The sequence below is a fragment of the Drosophila ananassae genome, chromosome 2R (assembly GCF_017639315.1).
Source record: "Drosophila ananassae strain 14024-0371.13 chromosome 2R, ASM1763931v2, whole genome shotgun sequence".
NCBI classification, from domain to species: domain Eukaryota; kingdom Metazoa; phylum Arthropoda; class Insecta; order Diptera; family Drosophilidae; genus Drosophila; species Drosophila ananassae.
The window spans coordinates 2,789,006-2,814,540 of NC_057928.1; the positions used below are offsets into that span (position 1 = coordinate 2,789,006).

At 44.6% G+C, this 25,535-nt stretch overlaps 1 protein-coding gene across 1 annotated transcript in view; it reads right to left on the minus strand.

The window, feature by feature from the left end:
* LOC26514480 (cholesterol 7-desaturase nvd) overlaps positions 1-25,535 on the minus strand; it is a 114,963-nt gene that overhangs the window by 55,144 nt on the left and 34,284 nt on the right. Inside the window, exon 3 of the mRNA XM_044714748.1 lies at positions 14,071-14,368. Coding sequence (XP_044570683.1) covers positions 14,071-14,368 — 298 coding nt within the window. The remainder of the gene's footprint in view (positions 1-14,070; positions 14,369-25,535) is intronic.

Genomic DNA, 25,535 nt, shown 5'->3' on the forward strand with positions numbered 1-25,535 from the left:
GCCATTTAGCTTCTCGTTCCAGGCCCTTCTTGATTGCTTCAAGCTATATATTGATTTTTTCAGAAGCCTTGTCATGATTTGTTTCATCTGAGTACCCTTCCGGCTGCTTCATGGAGACCGTTTCACTCAGATCGCTGTTGAGATACGCGGTGCATACATCCATTTGATGAAGATGTAGCTTGAGCTCCGCCGACAGTGCTATAATAAATCGCACACTCTCCAATCGTCTACCGGCAAAAATGTCTCTTGGTAATTTACGCCAAACTGCTGGGAGCATCCTTTTGCTACCAGTCGAGCCTTGAAACATTCTATTTGGCCATCTTTATCACGCTTCTCGTTGAACACCCAATTGCATTCAATTGCTCGCTGATTTTTGAGTAAATCAGTGATTTTCCAAGTCTGGTTGGCAACCAGAGAATCATTTTCTCTTTCCATGGCTTCACGCCACTCCTTCGCATTTTTACTCTCCAGCGCCTCTTTGCAAGTTAAGGGAATCGGAACATTTTCCGAACCAAAGGCGCCTAGAATATTGTACTGCTTCTTTGGGCGTCCAGGTTTTCCAGTCCGGATGATCTTAAGACGACCGGTGCCACTGCGTGCCTCCTCCACGACATGCTCACCTTTTTCTTCGGCACTCTCGTACTAATCTGTGCTCTCATCGGAGCTGCCGGCGTCGATGGAAAAGTCAGGAACGATTTCAGCATCTCCGCATCCCTGCTGCTGGCGGGCCTTCTCCACCTCCTCCAGTTCCTCCAGCTCGTCACAGCATCAACCTTGGATGCCACGTCATGATGTTCATCAAATAACACATACCGTTTCTCGACCAATTGTCAAGGTGATGGGTCATGTCGATAACCTTTTGCTGCCACAGAGTACCCAACCATATTGTACTCTTTGCCCTTAGGTTGAAATTTGCTGCCCTTCCTCAGACCCAGAGCAACTGCAAGAGATCCAAAAACCTTTAGGTGTTTTACATAAGGACTCTCTAATGCGCTGGTAGGGGAGCGGTGTCGCAGATAAACCGAAGTGTTGACAGCTTCTGCCCAAAAATAATTTTCCATTCCATGCTGCCTCACACATTCATTAAACTGTTATTTGACAAATTCTCCGCCATTATCACTCCGCAGGCATTTAAGTCTTCTTCCTTTCCGCCGTTCCACCAAGTTCTTGAATTCGATGAATTTGGGTAGCACCTCGTTCTTCCCACGCAGGAAGTAAACAAAAATCCTCCTGGACTTATCATCAATGAACGTCAGAAAATACTTGGAACCTCCGAGGGAGTGTTGGGAAAGGTCCACAAACATCTGCATGTATCAGATTCAAAAGCTCCTTAGCCCGATTACTTGTTGCTGATGGAAAAGGTTGAACATGGATTTTGCTAACCATACATGTTTTTCATTTTATGTTCTCTGACAACCGAATATTATCTATCCCTCGAAATATCCCTTTGGATACCATCTCTTTCAAGCTAAAGAAATTAATATGTCCGTATCTCTTGTGTAACAAAATTCCATCAATAGCTGACATGGCAAAACATTTACTGCGACCACCCACAAACAAGTAGAAGTTGCCATTCTTTTTGTCTTTCACTATGCATTCTCCATCTTGCATCACCTTGGCATACTCCTTGGCAAAGGTTCTGGACAGCACTGCTCACGGAATAGAAATTTCCGGTCATCTTCGGAACGTAAAGAACATTTTTTAGTGTCAACATGCACTGGCCTGTCTTTAACTTGACGTCAAGTATACCTTCTGCTTGAAGGAAACCAGCATTGGCGATTCACCACATTTCTTGATGCCATGCGGTGATCGCCCTCACCCTCACTTCGACACTGGGACTTAATGTGCCCTTGATCACCACACTTGAAGCAAACGATATTTTTTCGTTTCTTCTGCCCATAGGTTTTCGTCTGTGATTTGTGCTTCTGCGTTGCAGCGAATTCCTTTGTGTCGATCATCTGCTATTGCTTTTCTTTCGCTCTCCTCCTTTAACTTTATGGTGAGAACTTCGAACGAAGGAAACTTATTTCGTGTCTCCATAGCGACCACGATATGTTCAAATTGCTCTGAATGGCTTGATAGCAAATCTAAGTTCGTCGTTTAGCTCTATTCCAACTCCAGTTAGACTAGCCAGAATTTCCACAAATTGACTTATGTAGGTCGTCTCTGCCCTTGCTCCATCCGTTTATTAAGCAGTTTCTTGTATAACTGTACCTTTCGTACAGGTCTGCTTGGTTGATGAACCTCCTTCAACTTGGTCCATGCCACAGCTGACAAGCACATTTTGATGAAGGCCAATTGAGATGACTTTACATTCAATGTTATTGTTGCCAACGACTTACTGTCCAAGGCCGCAAACTGTTGTCCTTCTGGAACATTCGTTTCAGTTAGCTCTCCAGACGTAACACTCCACAAACCGGAATACACCAATACAGATCGCATCTGTATTTTCCATGTGTCATAGTTCGTCTTCTCTAACTTATAAATTTGATAAAGAGCACTCATTGCTCTTAATATCGAGTCATAATACCGAATAACTTGAATTCTCCAGTGTCTGGGCCCATAATCTATTGAGAGTAAGAATTCGAAGCGACAAAATCAGAACACCGTGTGTATGCTTCGGAACTGTATTTGTGACTGAATTTTTTAAAGTTGAGGAATTTCTTAGAGCGAGACAATTATTACTACTCCAAGATCTCTTTCTTCTTCCTATAACTATAAAAGCGTGCATTGTAACATACAAAAATATACTGGGTAACTTATTTTTTACAAAAGACACTTAAGTCTGAAGTAGCTCAGGTTCTTCAAATCGCTGGGTTTGAATTGAGTAAGTGGCTTCCAAACTCTCCTGAAGTTACTGCATCCGAGAGCACCGTTAAGACAATAAAACTTTCGGACTCAGGGTTGACTAAAGCATTGGGAATCGCTTGGGTTCCTAAAAATGGCGTATTTAAATTTGAAATTGATACTTCAGTCATGGGTCAAAGGGCGACTAAGCAGAACATTCTTTCCCCTTGGCTTATTGAGCCAATACTTATTAAAAGAAGGATCCCGTTGCAGGAACTGTGGCTCAAAAACGCTAGATTGGGATGAGTCGATTCCAGTCGACCACACTGCATTTGGAAACAGCTTGGAACAAAATTCAGCTTGCCTTTTCACAGTTAGAAGATATCTCAATACACTGATTTGTGATGAGTGAGCCGATGACACTTATTAAAATTTATGCGTTTTCTGACGCATCGATGAGAGCTTATATGCAGATATTGTGTCAAGAGGTGGAGACGTTAAGGAGACGGTAGAATCGATCTGATTTACAGATCCATCGATTGTAACGGAGCCGGAAGATAAGTGGCTAACGAGTCCCCGGTTTGATCCGTCACCAGAGCTTTTGCAGATGGAAATAAAAAAGAATGCGGTCCGGTTAAACGCAATGGTCTCCACTAGAGGTTGGCATGGGCTCGTGTTTTCGTCGTGGCACGCGTGCGCACGCGTGGCCACGCGCATTCGTGTTGAAAACTAAAATTTAACACGCGAGCATGCGTATTCGTGCCGACCTTGCAAAACACGACAAAACACAACGCATTAAAAATTTTGTATTTTCTAGAAATTTCAAGAAAAAAAAAATTTTTGTAATGTAAATATTATTTTTCGTGTTGGGCCGTGTTGGCAAAATTTTTGGACGTGCGTGTGCGTGCGTACTAAAAAAACTTCGCTGTCGTGTCGTGTTGGGCCGTGTCGAAAAATTCAGCCCATGCCCACCTCTAGTCTCCACCTCATATATATGGAGGGGAAGTGATTTTTCTCTCGTTTACATGTTTTGCTTTATAAGAAGTGTAAAAAATTAGTAGTTACTTCTGTTAGTGTACCTTAACCTGTCAAATATTCAATAAAATTGTCCAGATAGTTAAAGAGCACGAATATCGAGAGAAATTGAAAAATATTCGAAAAAACCTGGTTGTTTGGGATTGTGCGATTAGCTATATCTAGCTATATCGTACGATGTCAAGAGTTTCCAGTATTGTTGACGAAGTGCTCGCAATTTGCTCAGAGCTCCGAGCACTGGTGAGTCTCTTGCGACAGCGTGTTTGGATAGTAAATGCGCAAGAAGTCTGCAGTCAGATAGTACGGTCATGCATACACTGTTTTAAATGCAAGCCTCATTTGATGACTCAAATCATGGGAGATTTACCTTGTGCTCTCCGCCTATTCTTCATATGTGGCGTGGGTTTCTGTGGTCCTATTGAGACGACATTGAGGCCACCCTACAAGTGCTATATTGCCCTTTTTGTTTGTTTTGCGTCCAAGGCAGTTCTTTTGGAAGTAGTGTCCGATTTATCAACTGATTGTTTTCTGAGAACGCACACAAATGCAGAATGAGTTAATGGGCAGCATTTTTACAGAAAAGCTCCCAAAAGCGTATGCGGTACAATACCAGAAGGGCGCATGCGAACGGGGGAGAAAAATACAAGAGTAGAAACTGCTGGTAAACCCGCCGCTGCTCCTCCGTTCTGCTGCTGCTGCAACAACATAAGATACTCGTTCCAACGCGCCCAGAAAAGTTGCTGCAAGAAGGAGACTTTCTGCCACTCATCCAGAGAGGTCCGGTTCGATGAACGTTGAGGGCGAGTCACCATTTAGAAAATGATCCGGAGTTAGAGCATCTAGTTCCGCATGATTTTCTCAAATCGACGACATGGGGCTAGAATTAATGATTGAGGCTATGCGACATAACAAAGTCCTCAATTCCTCGAAACTAAGAATTGCGGGACCAACTGCCCGATATAGGTGGTGTTTCGCCGTCGTTACTGCTGGTCCTTGACCTTTCCACAAGGAGAATGCAATCCATAAGGAAAGGTCCTTGACCTGAAACAGATGAATACGCTTACGTAACATTGGATAGGGTCCTGATTTCTTTAGGGTCCTTAGGGTGGAACTAATCTGCGCGATTTTAGTAAGCTCTTCCTTAAACTCGGTAAGCTGGTAAGCCTTGAACTCGGTAAGCCTCCGTGACAGATGCGGTGGCAAAATTTGTAAGAGTAGGCGAACACTTAATGTAGGGCGGGAAAGGAATTGGCAAACTTTGACAATAAGGGGATGTGCCTAGGGGGAGCCGTAGCCAATCCAAGCTAGCTAGACCTCCAGCTATACATGACTAAACGAGGAAACTTAATTCGCTGAATTTGATCAAAAGTGGAACATAATTGCAACCACTCAGTGAAAAGGGATGATGGCTTTCATCCCATGTCTTCAGGGGAATTTTCAGGGGCAATAGTGGGGACAGGCATGCAGGGACGGCTGCGCACACGGATAATGGAGAAAGAGGAGACGTCTTGGAACGTAACGGTCAATCAAGAAAGGATAAATCAAGAAGCAAGTGGTGAAAGCATCAAGGATTTGCTGCGGAACTAAAGCCAATGGTAAATCGAGTCGGGTTGGTTTATTCCCGAACAAGACAGGTACCCTGTTGTTGGCACCTAGTGCCCAGACCTACTACCCAATCAAGATGCATCAGCAGGTCACAATATACAAGCATCAGACCTACTAGCCTATTAATAATGTAACGATAAGCATACGCCAATTTCCAACCTACTAACCCGGCACTAGTCGATGGCACCGGAAGCAGATTCAGCATAATCAGCGGGAAGAATGACCGACTGACCGAAGCAAGCAAAAACCAGCCTGCGAAGCCGAAATGCGTGTGGAAAGCAGTACATGAACAAACAATCTGAGTCAGCAGATTAAGAGGTGGGTGACCCTGGCATTAACCTTAGTTTAGCACGTCCCTAACATTGACCTTTCTTAAATTAAATGATGTATAATTTAGCATATTATAAAAGAGTTGTTCTTCTGAAATAAAGACAGTTGCGAGATCAAAGTCAATAGTCTCGTTACTCAGTGTTGAAACTACGGCACTTAAAATTGACCTACTTCATGTGATCCTGTGTAAAACGATTCACAAAGTAGGACTCCCTAAAACCTATCTACTTCGCGTGGCTCCAGTGTAAACGGACCACAAGTAGAATTCGCGGCATACCAGTCTACTTCAAGTGTTCCCTCCCGTGAAACGGACCACAAGTAGACCCCGCATTACCTAACCACTTCGAATGAAACGGACCACGAGGAGATCCCGCGGCATACCAGTCTATTTCGAGTGTTGCTCCCGTGAAACGGACCACCAGTAGACCCCGCGTTACCTAACCTACTCCCGTGAAACGGACCGCCAGTAGGACCGGCCGATAAGGAATCAGCCGAACCACCACACCACCGGTACTTGAGGAAAACCACCCCAGGACTTCAAGCACATCAACTCCACCTGATCACAGCAAGTGTCTGGCCAACCCAAGCAGTCCCTTGCAGAATCCAGGTTAATTTAGTCAGACTATTTACGGTCTTTGACTACGACTCCGGGACCTACCGCTACTCCCGCGAGTTGAAGTTTGACGTAGTTGCCGCATAACGCTCTACGGACGAACACCTGTGTCATATCAATAGCGACGGATCGGTTTGGCGTACGCCTTATCGATACTGACTGGGAGGTGAGCCTTTTGGTCTGCTAACACGGATGAGGTGCCACGGCGGAAGGGCATTCCCAGTGAGTCAGGGATAACGATGATCAACGGCGCCGACAAAAGAAGAGCAGCGACAACGAGGAGAGAATCAGCGGCGACGACGACAGGAACAGCGACAACAACGGAAGCGGATCATTGGCACCAGGAGCACTGACGACGACGGGAGTGGAGCAACGGTGACACCAACAACGAGAGTGGCAACGGGAGCAGCGACAGCGGCAGGAGACGAGCAGCATAGGCCCCACAACTGGAGCACGTGAGTCCAAACGGAGGGAACTGTGAGCCGAACCGGCGCCAGGCACCAAGACCACACGTCCTGCTGGTCAAGAGCTTCGGGGGGCGTGTATATTGGCACCAACCCGGAACGGCAACCGGGGAACGACGAGATGCACCCTTTGTAAACAATATAGAAATAAAAGGGATATTTGTCAATCCGATTTTTTCAGCAGGATGTGCTGCGAAATAGGGGTGCTGCCAAAGGGCGGGAAACGTGCAGCGATCTCAGCCGTAGAGAACGCGAGGTGCTGCCTCTCAAAACTAGTTGGAGGGTTATCAGGAGACGATCAGCAGTTGTCGGCCGTCGTCAAGGTCGGAGGAGCAGAAATTAAGGCCATGATAGACACCGGGGAAACGGCTAGATTCATTTCGGAAAAGTTAGCGGAGACCCCGGAACGAGCAGCAACGAGAATATTGGTAAAGTTGGCCAGTTGGAAACTCGAACGGTACTCCATACGACTGTAAGCTTTGGCAACAAGGAAATAAAATTGAACATGCTCGTGTTGCCAGGCATGGGAGGCAGCGCGGTGCGAGGATGGGATTTCCTCGCAGGATTTGGCACATTAATAGTATGCGCAGGCCACCAAGTTACGATTCCGAAACGAGAAAGATGGAGCGGATGGGAGAGCGAGCGGGATAAAAGGTTCATTGAGGAGCTAGTGGCATTTACAAACCAGAAGAGTTGATCCTACGTAACGTAGCCAGGATCACGATGAAGGGCGACATCAACATAAAAAAAGGTATTATCCGAAGAACCATAAAATACAGGGGAAGATCAATGCAAAGGTGGAAAAGCTGCTGCAAAAATGATGCATGGAGCCTTCGAATAGCGCTTATAGCTATTCGAGCCTTAGAATAGCGCACCCATCGTTATGGTGAAAAAAAAGACGGGTGAATGGAGAATGTGCGTGGACTTCCGACAAATAAGCGCAAAATCGATAAAGTATGCATACCCGATGCCACGAATAAACTTCATACTGGAGCAACTTAGGGAAGCAAAATCTTTCAGCAGCTTGAACTTAAAGACCGATATTGGCAAATCCTACTGGAGGAGGGGAGCAGGAAGTACACGGCATTTACGTTACCAGGGAAAGGTCTGTACCAGTGGAAGGTGATGCCGTTCAGTTTGCATTTAGCCTCGGCAACTTTCCAAAGGACTTTGGACCAGGTCATAGACAGGGATATGGATCCGCACGCGTTTGCATCATCGTGATCAAACATCGCATATGGTGAGTTTGAAGGAAGTATTGTGGAGACTAAAGACAGCAAATTTAGGGATAAACACGGACAAGGCCATTTCTTGAGGGAGGAGCTATTGTACATGGGCCACCGGATAACGAGTCAGGGAATTGGCATGGATCCCGGAAAGGTTGCGGCGATTACTGAGTTGAAACCCCAAAGGGGGGTGGGTCAGTTCAATAAGATGGCTTCGTGGTATCGGCGATTCGGCCCACACTTCGCATGGGTCGCAAAACCATAAAACGATCTTAAACGAAAAGGGACAAAGTGGGAGTGGACGGCCAGACACCAAGAGGCGTTTGATAATCTAAAGTCGCATTTGGCAGAGGATCCAGTGTTGGCATGCCCAGACTTTCACCATTCAAACACTGATAGGAGCAGAGACGAATTACTCGGCGAATGAGAAAGAGTGCCTAGCTATAATATCGGCAATTCGGCAGATGAGACCGTACCTGGAGCGGTACCAGTTTGACGTGATCACGGACCACATGGCACTGAAATAGCTAAATAATATAAAGAGCCCACTAGGAAGGGTTGCGAGATGGGTCTTTGAACTGCAACAATACAAATATGTAATTAGCTACGGGAAAGGTAAGCTGAATGTGGTTGCAGATGCACATTCCTGCCAGCCGATAATAGAAAAGTTAAGAAGTGCCACAGCAAGCGAAACCGTTGAATGCATATGGATAAGCGCACTGAAGAAGAAAATACGGGAAAACCCACAGGAATGTCCAGAGAACATAGAAGAAGCGGGACTGATTTACCGACATGTTCCACATATAGCCGGAAAGGAAGAAGTGGCATCATGGAAGCTGTGTGTACCGATTGATATAAGGCAGCAGGTGCTGAAGGAGAACCACGACGCACCAGCAGCGGGACACTAGATGGAAGAAAAACAATTGCACGAATAGTAGCAAGGTACTTCTGGCCAGGGATGCAATGGGACATAAGGAAGTATAAAGTTCATGCTGGCAGTGAACTCAAGCGTGTCCGACTCCACGGGATTCTCGCCATGCTTCATAACCCAAGCAGAGAGCCGAGAATGCCGAAGGCGTTATGTGATAAAGAGGCATTGTGGGCGGGAGCTTCACAAGAAGTGTTTGAGTTGGTGCGAAGGAACGGGAGTGGTGGCGATCATGGGAAAGAAGAAATGCGCGGGGGGAAATGCAGAAAGGGGGTAGCGCGGGGGTATCTGGACGAAGTCCGGTGACCTGCATAATAACAATAAGAATCGAAGGCCCAAGCGGGGCAAAGGGGGGCAACAAAGGGATCCCGCCAATAGAAATGCGACAGAAATTCGAGAAAGGATTAACGGTGAGAACAGAGGAATGAAGGATTAACAGAAGGAAACGAGATTTACAAGGATTAACGGGCGCCTCAGGCAGGAGTCGTCTATGGAACTGGAAGAGTTGATTGAAAGACCCCTGTGGGTAAGTCTAACATTCAAGCGACAAAGTTTCCTTGGAGGATTTAGGAAGGGTTGAAGGACCACCCGTGGGTAAGTCCGACAGTCTCAAGTACGGGACTTAGAGCGAGTGCGCAACGATCTGTGATCCGTAGCTTAAGGACCCCCCGTGGGTAAGTCCGGCGGCTGTACGCAAGTCATCAAGCAAGGATAAGTCAAGAGCAAGTTCAAAAAAGGATCAAAGATCCGCGGTGAAACTGAACTCCAAGAGTAAATCGAGTGGGGTTGGTTTATTCCCGGACACGACAGGTATTATGGTGTCATAGCAATAGCGACGGATCGGTCGTGTGTACGCCTATCGATTCCTGACCATTACAACCAGGTATGATCCTCTAAAGCAAGGGGTAACTAGCTCGAGAACTTAAGCCCAACAATAAAACCAAACAGGGACATCCTGGATACCAAGGACCAAGGATAACGACGATCCACGGCGCCCACAGAAGAATAATAGCGACAAGAGGAGAGGATCAGTGGCAACGGCAACAGAAGCATCGACGACAATGGGAGCTGAGCAACGGTGACACCAACAACCAGAGTGACAACGGAAGCAGCGACAACGGCAGGAGAGGAGTAGCATAGGACCCGCAATTGGAGCACGTGAGTCCAAATGGAGGGGACCGTGAGTCGAACCGGCGCCAGGCATTAAGACCACACGTTCGGCTGGGCGAAAGATTCGAGGGGGCGTGTATATTGACACCAACCGGGATCCACGTTCCTCCGGGGAACGAGGGGCCAATGGGCAGAGCCGAACAGCCGGTGAGATTAACCATTTGTAAACAATATAGAAATAAAAGGGATATGTGTGAAACGAAGCACCCTGTGTTATTTATAGGCTCGGGCAGTCACGTCGAATCTATAAATTCGGTGGAACGATCCACAAACTCTGTGAGCTAGCCGCGGTATTTGTTGCGAGCACCAACCAGCAAAACAGTTCGTTACAACACTATCATTATCATTATCTCTCCAGAGGATGCACTGCAGTAAACTATCATCTGGAAAGACTCTTACGCAGCGGTATACCTTTCAAATGTCTCCAGTCAAAGCGACAAGGTAAGACCGAAACCGAAGCAATGTGTTAAAAAGTTTAGGTTGAATCACGGGGCCGGACATCAGGATATCATTGAGGGAATAATCAGAGGATGTAGCAACCGAACCGTCGTACACAACTCTCACCTTACCTTTAGGTCGAAGTGATGGAAGGAAATACTGGCACTTACCTCGCAATTCCTGCGGCACCCGAGATATGTGACCCAGATTCCAGACGTTCATTGGGCTCGTTTAAATTCGGATGACGATCCAGCTTGCGCTTAAGTGAATTGAACCGACGCAAGGCCTGAGCGTACGATTCTCCTAATAGCTCCACGCTGTGCTTGATTGGAAGACGAACTGAATAAGCACCTGATTCAAGATGGATGTGGTGCATGGCAAAGTGGGCCTCGCAATCGAGCTTCTCCTTAGTAGCCTGAACGATAGTCGCAGTGCAGGCTTCTAGTTCCCAGAATTGGTGGAGAAGATAATCGAGGCGATCGGCAAAAGTGGTTGCGGAACCATTTTACATGAGGCGGCCAAACGATGTTTTGCTGGGGTACCACCTCCTCCAGAAACTACCCATCCAAAACGCGTCTTCTGCACAAGAGGCAGACCGTCTCCTAGCTGGATTTGCCCAACTGAGAGCAGATCAAAAAAACAGGTTTGCTCCAATCAGCAAATTTACACGCTGAGCTCTGTGGAAGATCAGACCAGCCAGAACTACATTGTCAGGAACCTTCCAGTTTAAGACATCTATGTTTAGGCCAGGTTGATGCTCTATGATGTGAGACGCCACAACTGTCTCAATGTACACAGAATACGTGGATAAGCATGACTACAGGAAAACTTTAACCGTTGCATCATTCGTAGTGAATTCAGCGTCTCCAAGGCCAGTCACTGCTTCAGAGCATTTGGACCGATGAAGCTGAAGTTGGCTGGCTAGCCGTGATGTGATGAGATGAACTTGTTAGCCGGAGTCAAGTAGCTCTCAGTAAGAAAAAAAAAGCTCCTGCTCGGCCACGGACGAGAATGTTGGTGGTGGGCAAAAACCCTACTTCAGCGCAGCGATCCTGGGACACAAGCTTATTAGCAGGAGAAGCCTGAGAAGACGCAACCACAGCTCCATTGGCCGGATCCAAACCGGAAGCGGGATGCAATAGCGCATGATGTCGGATGACAGCAGATGCAGGTGGCTGATTGAATGCACGAGAGCGGGCGACGAGAATAGAGACAAAGTTAAAGAAAAGATAAACAAATTCAATAAATTATTGTCGGCCAAACTTTCCGGCGGCTGCTTGACCCGGCAGTCTATATCGATGAGGTATTAATTGTTTCTAATACTATAGGTTTTATCGGGATGAGGCTTTTCTTTAAATATTAAGAAGTATCAATTTTTTCGAACAGAAATAGAGTACTCGTGATTTCTTATAAAGGATTGCTACCCAAATCTCCGAGCCAGGCTGTCACATGTATTCATTGTTACACTTCTGTCGTGGTGCGTGAGGCGTGGCTACGTACAAAGGTTGTTTTCATACCTAAGGCAACGAAACCGTCCCACTGCACCCCAAGGACTATAGACCTATAAGTCTCTCGTCCTTCCTTTTTTAGACAATGAAGAGGCTCTAAAGTCTCCATCTCATCATCTCATCTCCAGACATCATGCAAACACAGAGAGCCACAGGGACAGCCCTACACGAGATTACCATGATCGCCGAAAAAGCGCTCGATAACGCTAATTGCATTTTTAGACATGGAAGGTGTCTTTAACAACATCCTGCCAAGCTGATTAAGCTTGATGATTATCGACGCACCGACGGGACTTGGAATAGACGATCGATCTGTTCACCTAATACGGCAGGTCCTGTTCAACAGGAGTGTCGAGGCGAATTTTGAACGATCTATTCGAAGATACGTCAAGAGGGGCACCTCGCAAGAAGGTGTACTCTCCACACTACTATGAAAATGGCGGTTAACATCCTATTGACGTCCCTAGGGGGTGGCGGCTGCAAAATCAATGCATGCGCAGACGATGTTGCTATCGCCATTGTTGGCAAATTCCCGTAAAACGCTGTGCGACCTTATGACAGAGGAGCTGGAACTGCTCCTCATTTAAGGCACTAGACGGTTTCTCATCCAACACTAGGACAGTCAATGATTGGGTACCCGGTCATAGGGATCACGAGGGAAATTGAGCCGCTGATGAACTAGCAAGGGCAGGGACTACCAAGCCTCTCCTTTTGCAAAATGAACTAGTAGGCATCCCATTAGCTATATGCAGACTCAAATGTTTGGAGTTTTTTAACCTGGCAGCCGTTAAGAAACTGATAGGCGCACACGCATCACGTCTGTCAGTACCTCACAACGACTACTGCAGGAGCTGCATAGTTACCCACCTCGTATGCTACTGCAATATATCATTCGTATGAACTCAAGGCATTGGCGGTATACAACGCGATCAGGCATTTGCGATATTGTTTAAGCAGTACAAAGTTTAAAGTATATAGAGAATTCAATTCCGTTAGAGCGAACCAAGAGAAAGACGAACTCACTCCGCGGGTACATCGAAGTTGGTAACAAAACTTCACACGGTGCGCGGAGCGCGGTGGGAAAGAAAAGCGAAAACCCTGCTGTGCGTAGTGCAATGATCGTTAGACAAATGAAGAGCAAGAGGAGAATGACTGTATAGAAAAGCCGTCCAGAGGAAATACATGGATCGAACACACGAAAAATCATTGCGACTCGCTGTGCGACAAATAAAAAAAAAAAAAAAACAAGAAAGGAAAGCTAAGTTCGGTCGGAGCCGAAGTTTATTTACCCTTGCAGTTGAGTCGCAGTCCGCTAGGTGGCGACACGCATTTTATATTATTAGATAAATAGCGGATCGTATATAATTGCTCGATGTTATGGCATTTCCGATCAATCAGTTATATGGCAGCTATAGGATATAGACGGCCGATCCTTATGACTTATCCTTATCCTTCTAACTTGAAAAACAACGAAGTTATGGCATTTCCGATCAATCAGTTTAATGGCAGCTATAGGATATAGTCGACCGATTTCGACCGTTCCGACTTATATACTGCCTGCAAGTAAAGAAGGGGTGTGCAAATTTTCAACTCGATAGCTTTAAAACTGAGAGACTAGTTTGCGTAGAAGCGGACAGACGGACATGCTTATATCGACTCAGAAGGTGATCCTGTCAAGAATATATATACTTTATAGGGTCGGAGATGTCTCCTTCACTGCGTTGCACACTTTTGACCAAAATTATAATACTCTCTGCAAGGGTATAATTGCGTACGAGCGAATGCTCTTTCGCCGACATATACCATGCAGGGTTTTAATAAAAACTATCTAAAAATGGGCTTGAAAAATATGGGTATGAAAAATATAAGAATATCAATTGGAAAGTGGATATTTTTAAACCTAAGACAGTTTAATAAGGTGAGGAAACAACAATAAGTGAAAATAAGTGAAAATATATTTTATTACCTTGAATTCCATTTATGGTGACAGTATTGAAAAAATTTACTGCTTTTGCCCATTTTTCCAGACATAAAACATTCATTATGAATTGAATTAAAATGTATATTATCAGCTCCATTTTCTGGTATTTCTCGAATATGGCAATTTACAAAAAATTCGTTACGGCCATGGTAAATAAATTGGTCGTCATTAATTGTTAATGGAAGACTCCACGGTTTTTCGGTTGAGTCGACATGGTACCAAACAAATATAAATCCATTAATTTCTTGCGAAGTCCAGCTTTTTACCTGTGCGGATCTGGGAACTAAAAAAATTATAACATGTAGATCATACAATTTTTAAAGTCATGTGCGTTGAAAGGTTAAGGATGTATAAAATTCGTAATCTTTTCTTTAAGAGGACGGTTCAAGTTCTGCAAGAAACCAATCGCTTCTTTATTAAATTTCTTGAAGATTAATATCGCTTTGTATTTTGTTTCAGCACAATATTCACTCTAACGTTAGCAAGACATCTATAAAGAAAAGCTTATCATTCATTCTAGAGATAATTATAATCGAAAGCAATCTTCTTGGTAATAATAGGCGTTGCCAGAAATCGAGCCAGAATCCAATATCGGCAATATCAGTGGTAAGAATGACCGACTGACCGTGGCGAGCAAAACCAGCGACTTCTGAGTTCGTCTGGAAACCAATACCAAACGATCTGAGTCAGCAGACCCATAGCTAGTTTACCAAGAACTTTCTTTAATACTTTCTTTAATATTGGCCTTACTCTGTGTACACAACATATATATGAAATAAAGCATCCTATAAGGACAATCTCGAACTACAACCCACAGTTTCCATAACCGCGGTACCTCAAAAATCCTCAGCGTGCTGCTCCAGCCAGAAGGACAACCAACAGGATCATTAACCGAAACACAATATATACACACTCGAGGCCCGCCATCCCGCACACCTCCCCTCATTTGGGCCTCAGCGTGCCGCGTCTAACTCAGAGCGGCTAATAGGACAATCAAGGAAAACATTAGTCAAGCCAATAGTTTTTGACTACGGCTCCGAGATTTATAGTTACTCTCGGGAGTCCAATGTCGACGATAGTGGCCACAGAACTCTCTACGACCGAACATTTGGTGACCATGACGTGATTCTTTTTTTCACAACCTGAAACCTTTGAGAACCAAGAGATCCGAGTAAGACCCCGTCATACAGATGCTCATTGATGAGCATATTGAAAGAAATACCGCCCTTTAAAGGTTGATCAGAAATTTCACCAAAGATCAATCGGAACGACGAATAAAAGAAGATTACTTCGATGAGCGACTGAGACCGCTCACCCACGACCTCATTGATTTGATCAGGAGTGTAAATAAAGGACGTCTTCTGCCTAAACGTTAGCAATGCGGTCGGTCTAAATTCCAAAGTTTGACGGAGATTACCGGCAATTGCTTCGATTCTACGAAATTTTCAAGGAATTCCTATACAATCGTGTATTGATTGGTGGACATGCCTCGGTGCCTGGTTACATTTAAAGAATCGATACCAAAATGAACGGCTGTTGATCAAGTCAACAATTCAACATTTTTTTTTACACCCCAGAAGTAATGGATCTATGGACAAGCTGCGCAGCTTGCATGATACCGTGCTCCGAACAATCACCATTCTCAACGCACTCAAGGTGTCGCCAGTCAACTGGGATGCAATATTGATACACAGCATTGAGGAAAGATTGGATCCAGGCACATCTTTAGAACTAGCCATCACCGATCCAACCACTCGACAATCTCTGAAACAAATGTTAGAACCCCTTGAATTCCTTGATTCGAAAAAATAAGTCTACCGATTCCCCTTAATCCAGGTTAATATGAACGGTGTGTTCAGCAGTAGCCCTTTTTACTAATGAGTCCGCTACCAACCAATACATGGATCTGTCGGATCCCCTCAGCAATGCCGCACACTTCTAGATTCTGTATCACAGGTTAATATAATCTCCAAGAAAATGGTTGATGAACATCGCTGGCATGAAAGGGAAAACTAAAAGAGCATGAAAAAAGGCTGTGATTACCCTATCATCATTAGCCACTGATTTCCAAAAACAAATTATAGTAGTCGTACTACCTGAAATAATGCCCAATCAACCATCCAACCCTATTCAGGCACCAATAAATATCCCACCCCAGTTGCTTTTTTCCGATCCTGAATTTACCCAATCCCAGAAGATTGAATTATTGTTCGAAGCTGAATTATATTTTTCTGCTTTGGAATCTGGAGCTGAGAATGGTTTCGATGGCGCGCAACAAAATGAAGGAGACATAGAAATATCCTCGGTAAAATACCAATTTTGGAGGTCGTACACCATGAAAGACTTATTTCCCCTTAAATGGAAGGAATCATTTATAGTTCCCTTGCATAAAAAAGGAAAAAATCCGATGCAGCCAACTACAGAGGCATCTCTTAATCGTCAGCTATTCTTAAGCTATTCGAAAAAGTAATCACTCCTCATTTGCAACACCTTTGCTTTTCAATCATTTCTCATGTCAGCAGGGTTTCATTTTGGTGACCCCGACGTGATCCTGCAAGCCCAGGATCACTTTTCGAACAAAAGTCAAAAAGGAACGAATAGTGATTTCTATCGTTCCACAATAAAGATATCAGGAAGACTCCTGCTAAGAGAGCAACAGGATCTTCACAGCAGTGTGACGCTGTCCCTTTAATCGGTAGATTAAGGGCCCCACACCTCCCTCAGTTCATAAAAAAGGGTTCAGTTTCTTCGACCACTCTCGGTTGCGAGTTGGAGCGCATCCAGCTACTAATAGCAAATAAATCACTCCCAACGGTCAGAAACGAAGAACGAAAATATGGACAGGGAAAATATTGCCCCCAAAATTATTATAGAGCCAGCCGTTGAAGAGGCGAGCGCTCAAGGCCTCCTAGATGCCCAGCAAGAAATTGGGCAGGAGATCGCAAGATGCATCCGGAATTATAAAAAGGATGGGCCGAATCGAAAGCAAAAGGCATCATATTTCCAAACAAAGCTATACATTCTCGAAGAGGCTTGGGAAAGGTTCGGCGAAAATGATGAAAAAATTCAAGGAACGGCCAGGACCGAAAGCTACATCAAGTATGCTGAGGACCTCCGGACCAGTTGCATGAAATATGCGGCAACTTTCGAAAGCAGCCGTGACAAGCTGATGCAAGGCACAAGTCGAAAGGAAGAGGCTCAAGAACAAGTAGAAAATCAAGTTCAAGAGCAATCTCCACTCGTAGTTCCCATGGATAAACGATTAGCCGGATTATGTCGACGCCAAGGAGAACTTTTAGAGTCCGTAAGCGGTGCCTTACGAGAGTTTAAGGCATCCGGGGGAGGCCCAGGAGACTTACTAAAAACTTTATGGGCTCAGGTCCAAGAGATCCACTTGACAGTCTACGAGGAATTCGAAAACCCGATAGACAGTGGATATAACAAGCAGGCATACCTACAACTGCAAGCAGAGGTGCAGAATGCACTTATGGCAAAGGTTATACCTACTACAAATAGCATTGATGTGCAAATGCCCCGGATAAACATTCCAAAATTTGATGGGGATGCAATGAAATGGAAACAATTCCATGATTTATTTTCCTGTATGGTTCATGATACTAACATGCCATCAGTGAAGAAAATGTGGTACCTAAAATCCGCTCTCTCGGGAAATGCGGAGAGATTAATACGCCACATCGAGCTAAATGAGGACAACTACTTACATGCATGGCGCATAATAGTTGGGCCATATGACAATCCTCGGCTCATCGCGAATACAGTTATTCGTCGGCTACTTCATCAGAGCCCGGTCTCTGACAGTGCCAAATCAATACAGGAGCTGTATATAACAACTCTGGAAACCCTTGCGTCATTAAAGGGACTAGGCATCAATGTATCCACATGGGATGCATTTTTGGTGGTGTTGCTGACCGACAAGCTTGACATGACTAATAGAAGTCTATTTGAGCAGACAGTTGGTAATTCAGTAGAGATCCAGCCGCTACAAGTAATGCTGGAATTCTTAGAGCAAAGAATCAGAGTCTTGAGCTCAGGAAAGCCAACGGCAGCATTTAAAAGAGAGCCGAAAAATCTAGCGTGTGCGTCCAGCACGTCAGATAAACAGTCATTATGCTACTATTGCAAGGCTCCAAATCACGCGTTATATAAATGTGAGGAGTTCCGCGCAAAAACAGCATCCGAAAGATTGAATTGGGTACAAAAACAAAAAATGTGTGTCAACTGTTTCAAAACCGACCACAAATCAAAGGAATGTAAAGGAAGAAGTTGTTTCAAGTGCGACAAAAAACACCACACCCTGTTGCACCTGGAAGTCACAAACCTTCATTCCCCAACTGTCGGTGCCGCGGCTTACAAGAATTACAATCTTCTTGCAACAGCAAAGGTAGCGGTCCAGACAGAGAACGGGCAAGTAGCGAAATTTCGTGCCCTGCTAGATTCAGGATCCCAGATTAATTTGATCACTGAACGATTAGCATCAATGTTGTCACTAAAGCGCCACGATACAAAGCTCCGGATCGAAGGCATTGGAGGACAACCAAGAATGAGCAGAGCAAGAGTAACTATTCTCGTTAGCTCTCTTCACGGGGATTTCAGCCAGCGCATAGAAGCGTTTGTGCTTCCCCACATCATAGCTGACCAACCAGCTCAACCACTAACACATTGTGCGTTAAAGATACCCAATGAGTGTCCATTAGCGGATCCCCAGTTTGATAAACCTGGAAGGATAGATCTACTAATCGGCACCGAGCACTATTACTCGCTTCTCCTTCCAAATCAGCTGAAGGTCGGAAGAGATGGTGCCATGCTACAAAACACGAAACTCGGATGGATTGTAGCAGGCAGAGTTAAATCTAAAACTCAATCAGCCATAGCCTGTGGTGTCGGTGTCGGTGAAGAAACTGACGCACTGATTGAAAGGTTTTGGAAGCTAGATAATTTGGAAAACCAGACGAAACATCGATCTCCGTCAGAGGCACATTGTGAGAAACACTTTATAGAAACTCTGAAGAGAGCAGAAGACGGACGATTTATTGTGAAATTGCCGTTCGCCGAGCACCCTTCAGCCCTGGGGGAGTCGAAAGAAATTGCGATCAAAAGGTTTTTAGCACTAGAGCGACGATTAACCGGTGATGTTCGGAAAGGTTATTCTGAGTTCATGAAAGAATATGAAGCCTTGGAACATATGAAGTTTGTTCCAACAACACATGTACCCAACAATCACTACTTCATACCACATCACTGTGTTCTGAAGCCTGACAGCAGCAGCACAAAGCTACGAGTGGTGTTCGATGCTTCATGCAAAACATCAAGTGGGAAATCTTTAAACGACATATTACATACAGGACCCACTGTTCAGAGCGAGCTAATGGCCATACTACTACGCTTCAGAATACACAAGTATGTGTTCACGGCGGACATAGAAAAAATGTACCGGCAAGTATGGATCAATCCAGATAATCAGTTCCATAAGCTTATAGTCTGGAGAAATGATCCATCCGAGGATCTTAAGTACTATAGACTTAAAACCGTCACGTATGGAAACAAAACAGCTCCGTTTTTAGCCACGAAATGCCTAAATCATTTAGCAATCCGGTCACGGGACAACTACCCATTGGGGTCTGCGGCGCTTGAAAATGATTTTTACGTAGACGATTGCTTGACAGGTGCTGACTCAGTGGCAGAAGCAGTTCAAATCCAAAGTGAATTGAATAAAATATTGCTACCACACGGTTTCAAATTACGAAAGTGGTGTTCAAATAATGCAGAACTACTACAAGGAATACCAAAAGAGGATACTGTGAGCGATGTTAAGTTGGGTGAAACCTTGGACCAATACAGTGTTAAAACACTCGGTCTCATATGGATGCCCAATAAAGACAAACTTTGCGGACGAACGCAGCAAAGCGAAGCGCTGGTCATCACAAAGCGAGTGGTGTGCTCTGAGTTGTCACAAATCTTTGACCCATTAGGTTTGTTTGCGCCAGTGGTCGTAAAGGCAAAGATATTCATGCAACACCTCTGGGAATCAAAAATGGCTTGGGATGATGAATTGCCTTTAGAACTTCAGTCAGACTGGAAAACATATCGTTCTGACCTGCAAAGTCTAAATAAATTGCAAATTCCAAGACACATATTTGACGGAAAGGTTCCAGTCACGCAAGAACTACACACTTTTGTGGACGCCTCAGAAAAGGCCTATGGCGCAGCAATATACGTCCGAGCAACGTATAAAAATAAGCAAACCTCGGTGAGACTGCTATGTTCCAAGTCCAGAGTAGCACCCACAGCAAAGCAATCCTTGCCCAGACTAGAGTTGTGCGCAGCAGTCCTAGGCGCAGAACTAACGCACAGAGTCAGACAAGATTTACGCTTGTCGCTAGACACGGTTGCGGGGTTCTTTTGGACTGATTCATCCGTCGTGTTAGGGTGGATCAATGCAACAGCTTCCACTTACCACACGTTTGTGGCAAATCGGATAGCTAAAATTCAAGAAGTGACGGAGCAGTGTCAATGGCGTCACGTATCATCCGCCAACAATGCAGCCGACGTCTTGTCCAGAGGAACAACAGCTAGCAAACTCTCGAGCAACAGTATGTGGTTTTATGGACCCCTGTTCCTATATGGGTCAAAGGAAAGCTGGACAAAGATGCCAGCCATTATTTCGACGAACTTAGAACAAAAAACGAAATTCGCCAGCATGGCGGCCGCTAAAGACATATTCAGAGGGGAGATATACAACTGTAGGCACAGTAACTCCTTCTACAAATTACAACGAATTGTTGCGTACATGCTGCGGTTCTGTTATAAGTCTAATAGAGCGCCAACGAAGGCGCTATGTCTGGAGGAGCTAAGCCAGGCACGCATTATTATCCTGCGCACGATTCAGCAAATCGAATTTAACGCAGAGCGTAACCAGCTCAAACGGTACAAAACAGTGGACAAAAAGAGTTCTCTTGTATCATTGGCTCCCATCGTTGGATCTGATGGGTTAATTCGAGTAGGAGGCAGACTCGAACATTCAAACCTATCCGAAGACGCAAAACATCCAGTTCTGCTCCCCTACAATGATACAATTGTAAAAATGATCTTAAGAGAACTACATGAGACCAACATGCATTGCGGTGCCCAAGCCTTGCGCGCCATTGCTAGGCAACAGTATTGGATCATCAATGACAAAACAATGGCAAGAAGCATTGTACATAACTGCGTGCGATGTACCAGAGTCAAGCCCAAATTAATGAGTCAAATCATGGGAAATCTACCGAGCGAGAGAGTCACACAGGCTCGGCCCTTCTTTAACTCTGGAGTAGATTACTGCGGCCCCATATGGATTCATCACAAGATTCGAGGAAAACGTCCCGACAAGGCCTATATCGCAGTGTTCTGTTGCTTCGCCACGAAAGCAATTCATTTGGAGTTGGTAAGCGACCTCACAACAGACGCCTTTTTGGCCGCTCTCCGCCGGTTTCTTGGACGTCGAGGGAAGTGCCAGACAATCCATTGCGATAATGCAACAAATTTTATTGGAGCCAACAATAAATTAAAAGAGCTCGAAACCAGCATCTTCTCAACCAATGCGCAGGACTCCATAGTTCAGCATTGCAACAAAAGAGAAATAAACTTCAAATTCATTCCCCCACGAGCACCATCCTTCGGTGGCCTATGGGAAGCTGCGGTGAAATCCGCAAAACGGCTGGTAGTATCAATTACAGCCACGGCGTCTTTGACGTTTGAAGAACTCAACACTGTGGTCGTTGAAGTTGAAGCGATCCTCAATTCACGGCCGATTACTCCCATGTCATCAGACCCCACTGACGAATCAGCTTTAACGCCAGGACACTTCCTGATTGGAGAACCACTAACTGCTCCTCCTGATACCAACATCATTCCGGGCGGCAAACCATTAGTAAAAAGATGGGAACTGGTATCACGACTGAAGCACGCCTTTTGGAAACAATGGTCATGTGAGTACCTGCAAGAACTTCAGAATCGACACAAATGGAAGCATGCATCTCCGAATATTAAAGAGGGATTGTTAGTCCTTATAAAAGAGGACAACGTGCCTGTAATGAGCTGGCCTATGGGAAGAGTTCTCAAAACATATCCCGGACCGGACAACCTCGTTCGGGTAGTGGATATCAAAACGTCATCTGGAGTATTCAAGTGACCAGTGACTCGGCTAGCGCCACTGTTCCCAGAAGAAATCAACAACAAGCACCCATTAGACGACACCCTCAAGGCGGACCAGTCTAATGAGCCGCCTGTACAACGCAAAAAGGAAACACTCTCATCAATGCCTGTGATTCTAGCGCTTATGTTGTTACTTCCACTAGCCATGGCAACGCCAATTAAGGTAACGGAGTTCAGTAATAAGCCAGGAATATTCTACGAACGGTTGGGAACCACGAGAATGGTAGTGTCAGAATGGACGATGATAGTATACTACGACTTGGATCCCTACTGGAATGATATGAAGGTACTTTCAGGTGGAGTAACGGAACTCGCACACAAATGCCAGGAATTGACTAACGTAGCAGCATGCAGTTCCATCCTAGAACATTTTAAACATATAATTGCAGAACTTGAGGCAGGAAGTAACCTGATGCATCACTCTCGGCAACGTAGATCACCGTTTAATGTTGTTGGAACTATGGCCAATTCATTATTCGGTGTACTCGATTCCACATACGCAGAAGAGATGGTCAAAACTATCACTAAGGTGAAGGGTAATGAGAACTTCCTCCTACAGCTGCTTCAGAACCAGACGTCCATTGTTGACTCCACCATCAATTTGGTGCGAAAGGGAAGGTTGGCTACCAACAACCGCTTACGATCTTTGGAACAGCAGATGACCCTCATAAATAAGCAACGAGGACAGTACCAAGGCGCACATTTAGAGCAAGCGTTTATGATCCTCACGACACAATTGAATCTACTTGCAAATGGTTTACAGCGAATGCAGAGTGAGATAACTAATGTATTGACTGATGCTCGCCACAAAACAATCAGTCCAATTTTAATATCACCTACACAGTTACGAGACCAGCTCGACCAAATGCGGGATCATTTACCACCCGACCAGATCTTGCCAGTAGCCACAACGGATGTTGTTCAGCTATACAAAATAATGTATGCGCAAGGCAGTACGACTGATACTCACGCCATTTTTCGAATCACAATACCATTGGTGTCGTCAGAATTATTGGATGTCTTCAGCATCGTGCCCATTCCAATATGGGAATCGAAAGGTTGGACGCTGTACAATCTTCAGACACCGATCATAGCTGTCAATGCCCATAGAGATCGCTTTATTGGACTGGTATACTGAAATTGCCCATTGGTTGCACAGCACGCAATTTCAATATAAGTTTGACCACATTCGGCACTATGACCACTGAAGTACAAACTTCGTTCAGTCGATTCGGAAATATCTCCGAGCCCCTAAAGCCCATAGAGGAACCATCAGAATTCGGGTTAAGGGCCCAATCACCAAGTACAGACGACACAGAATTAGAGATCCTACAACATTGGTTAGCCGATCTACAAAGAAAAGATGCACCATACCAACTGGACCACCAGACAACTATGTCATACACAGCATTTGCCATTTCCGTCATCATACTGATACTGATAGGCATTCTCATCATGCGACACAGACGGTCGATTTGGACGCCAAAGCTTAGAGGGACTACAAGAAGTTCAATTCCCGAACCTACCCCAAGACAATTTACTATAGAGCTGGACGACGGTTGAACACCTGTTCAACGGCCGGGAGAATGTTAAGTCATAAGCATTTAATATTTAGGTCACAAGAACACGATTTACACATAACAAAGACACAAGTACAATAAATATATAATAAAGAAAATATTAGGTCAAAAAACCTACATAAAACGATGAACATTAAAAAAGACCAAACACTACAGAAACAACAAACTGAAAAGCAGCAAGGACTGCTGACATTACAAGTTCATGCAACCGACAAAATATTGCAGAATTACACTTTTTAAAATTGTTAATTTATCATTTTTATATTTTTTGCTATATTCCATTAATTTACCACTTAAGCAATATCTATGTATCGAATTAGCTATAAATATTGAACCTTTATATGAATAAAATCAGTCTCAGACAAATCTACTCTGAACTCAGTAATTTCTCCATGTCCAATTTGTTCAAGTGCAAGTTGCGGCAACAACCCAGCAATCGGCTTTTTTAACGTTTTGCAGTCGTCGCATGCAGACGTGTTTTTTATTGTGCTCCGGGAAAAAAATATTCAATAAAATCATAAAAGTGCAGTGACTGCTCTAAGAAATCTACAATAACGCGAAAAGACGCTTTTTGCGATGAAATTGCTAACGTTTATATTGATTAATTAATTAATTAATTAATATAAAACACAACACTTAAAACTCAAACTAAATCAACCTCGACTGCAATGAGTTCAAACGACGTTCGCACACAACGTCAACGTGAGCTAGACGAGAGACGGCTCTCAGTACAAAGAAACAACGCGTACTTCTCTTTTAAAGCAACCGAAAACCATGCAAGCTCCGATCAAGCTCGGTCAATTACCCCCAACTTGACCGAATTCTTAAACGTAGAGAGCGAGAGAGCGCGTTCCTGCTCCCCCTCGATACCATCGATGTCTCTGCAGCCAAAGAGTGCAGTAACTAGCACCTCAATTTCTTTGACAACGTCAACAGTAACAACAACAACAACCGCAACTGTATCGACAGCGCGTTTAACGACGTCATCAGCTAGCAGCGCAAATAGTAATACGTCCGCGCTGCCCGAAAACCAAAACAAAAACAAAAACAATGACTATATTAAGCCGGCTGTGCAGACTGGCATGGATCGCTACATCCAAATCAAAAGGAAGCTGAGCCCCCTGAATTCCAAACGCAAAATAACCCGTGGCAATGCTAGCCTAGTAGCAAAAGAAACGCCCATTAACTCAAACCGATTTAAAATCTTGGCAGACGCCGATGAGGTTGAGGCGGTCGAATCCACTGAAGTTGGGAAAAGGAAGCCAAAACCTCCGCCTATCTATATACGCGAAAAAAGTTCCAATGTTCTTGTCAACAAAATTATTGAGCTTATTGGTAAGGATAACTTCCACATAATACCCCTTGTAAAGGGCAACATTCAAGAAACAAAAGTTCAAATGAAGTCTGAAGATAACTATAGAGTATTATCAAAATATCTTACCGAGAATAAAAAGAACTTTTACACGTACCAGCTAAAAAGCAGCAAGGGCCTGCAAGTCGTACTTAAGGGCATAGAGCCCGAAGTAACGCCTGCAGAGATAAAAAAGGCGCTACAGGAGAAGGGTTTTAGCGCCAAGACAGTCTTTAATATCCTTAACAGGGATAGAAAGCCGCAGCCACTCTTTAAGGTTGAGCTTGAACCAGAAACCAAGGTCCTGA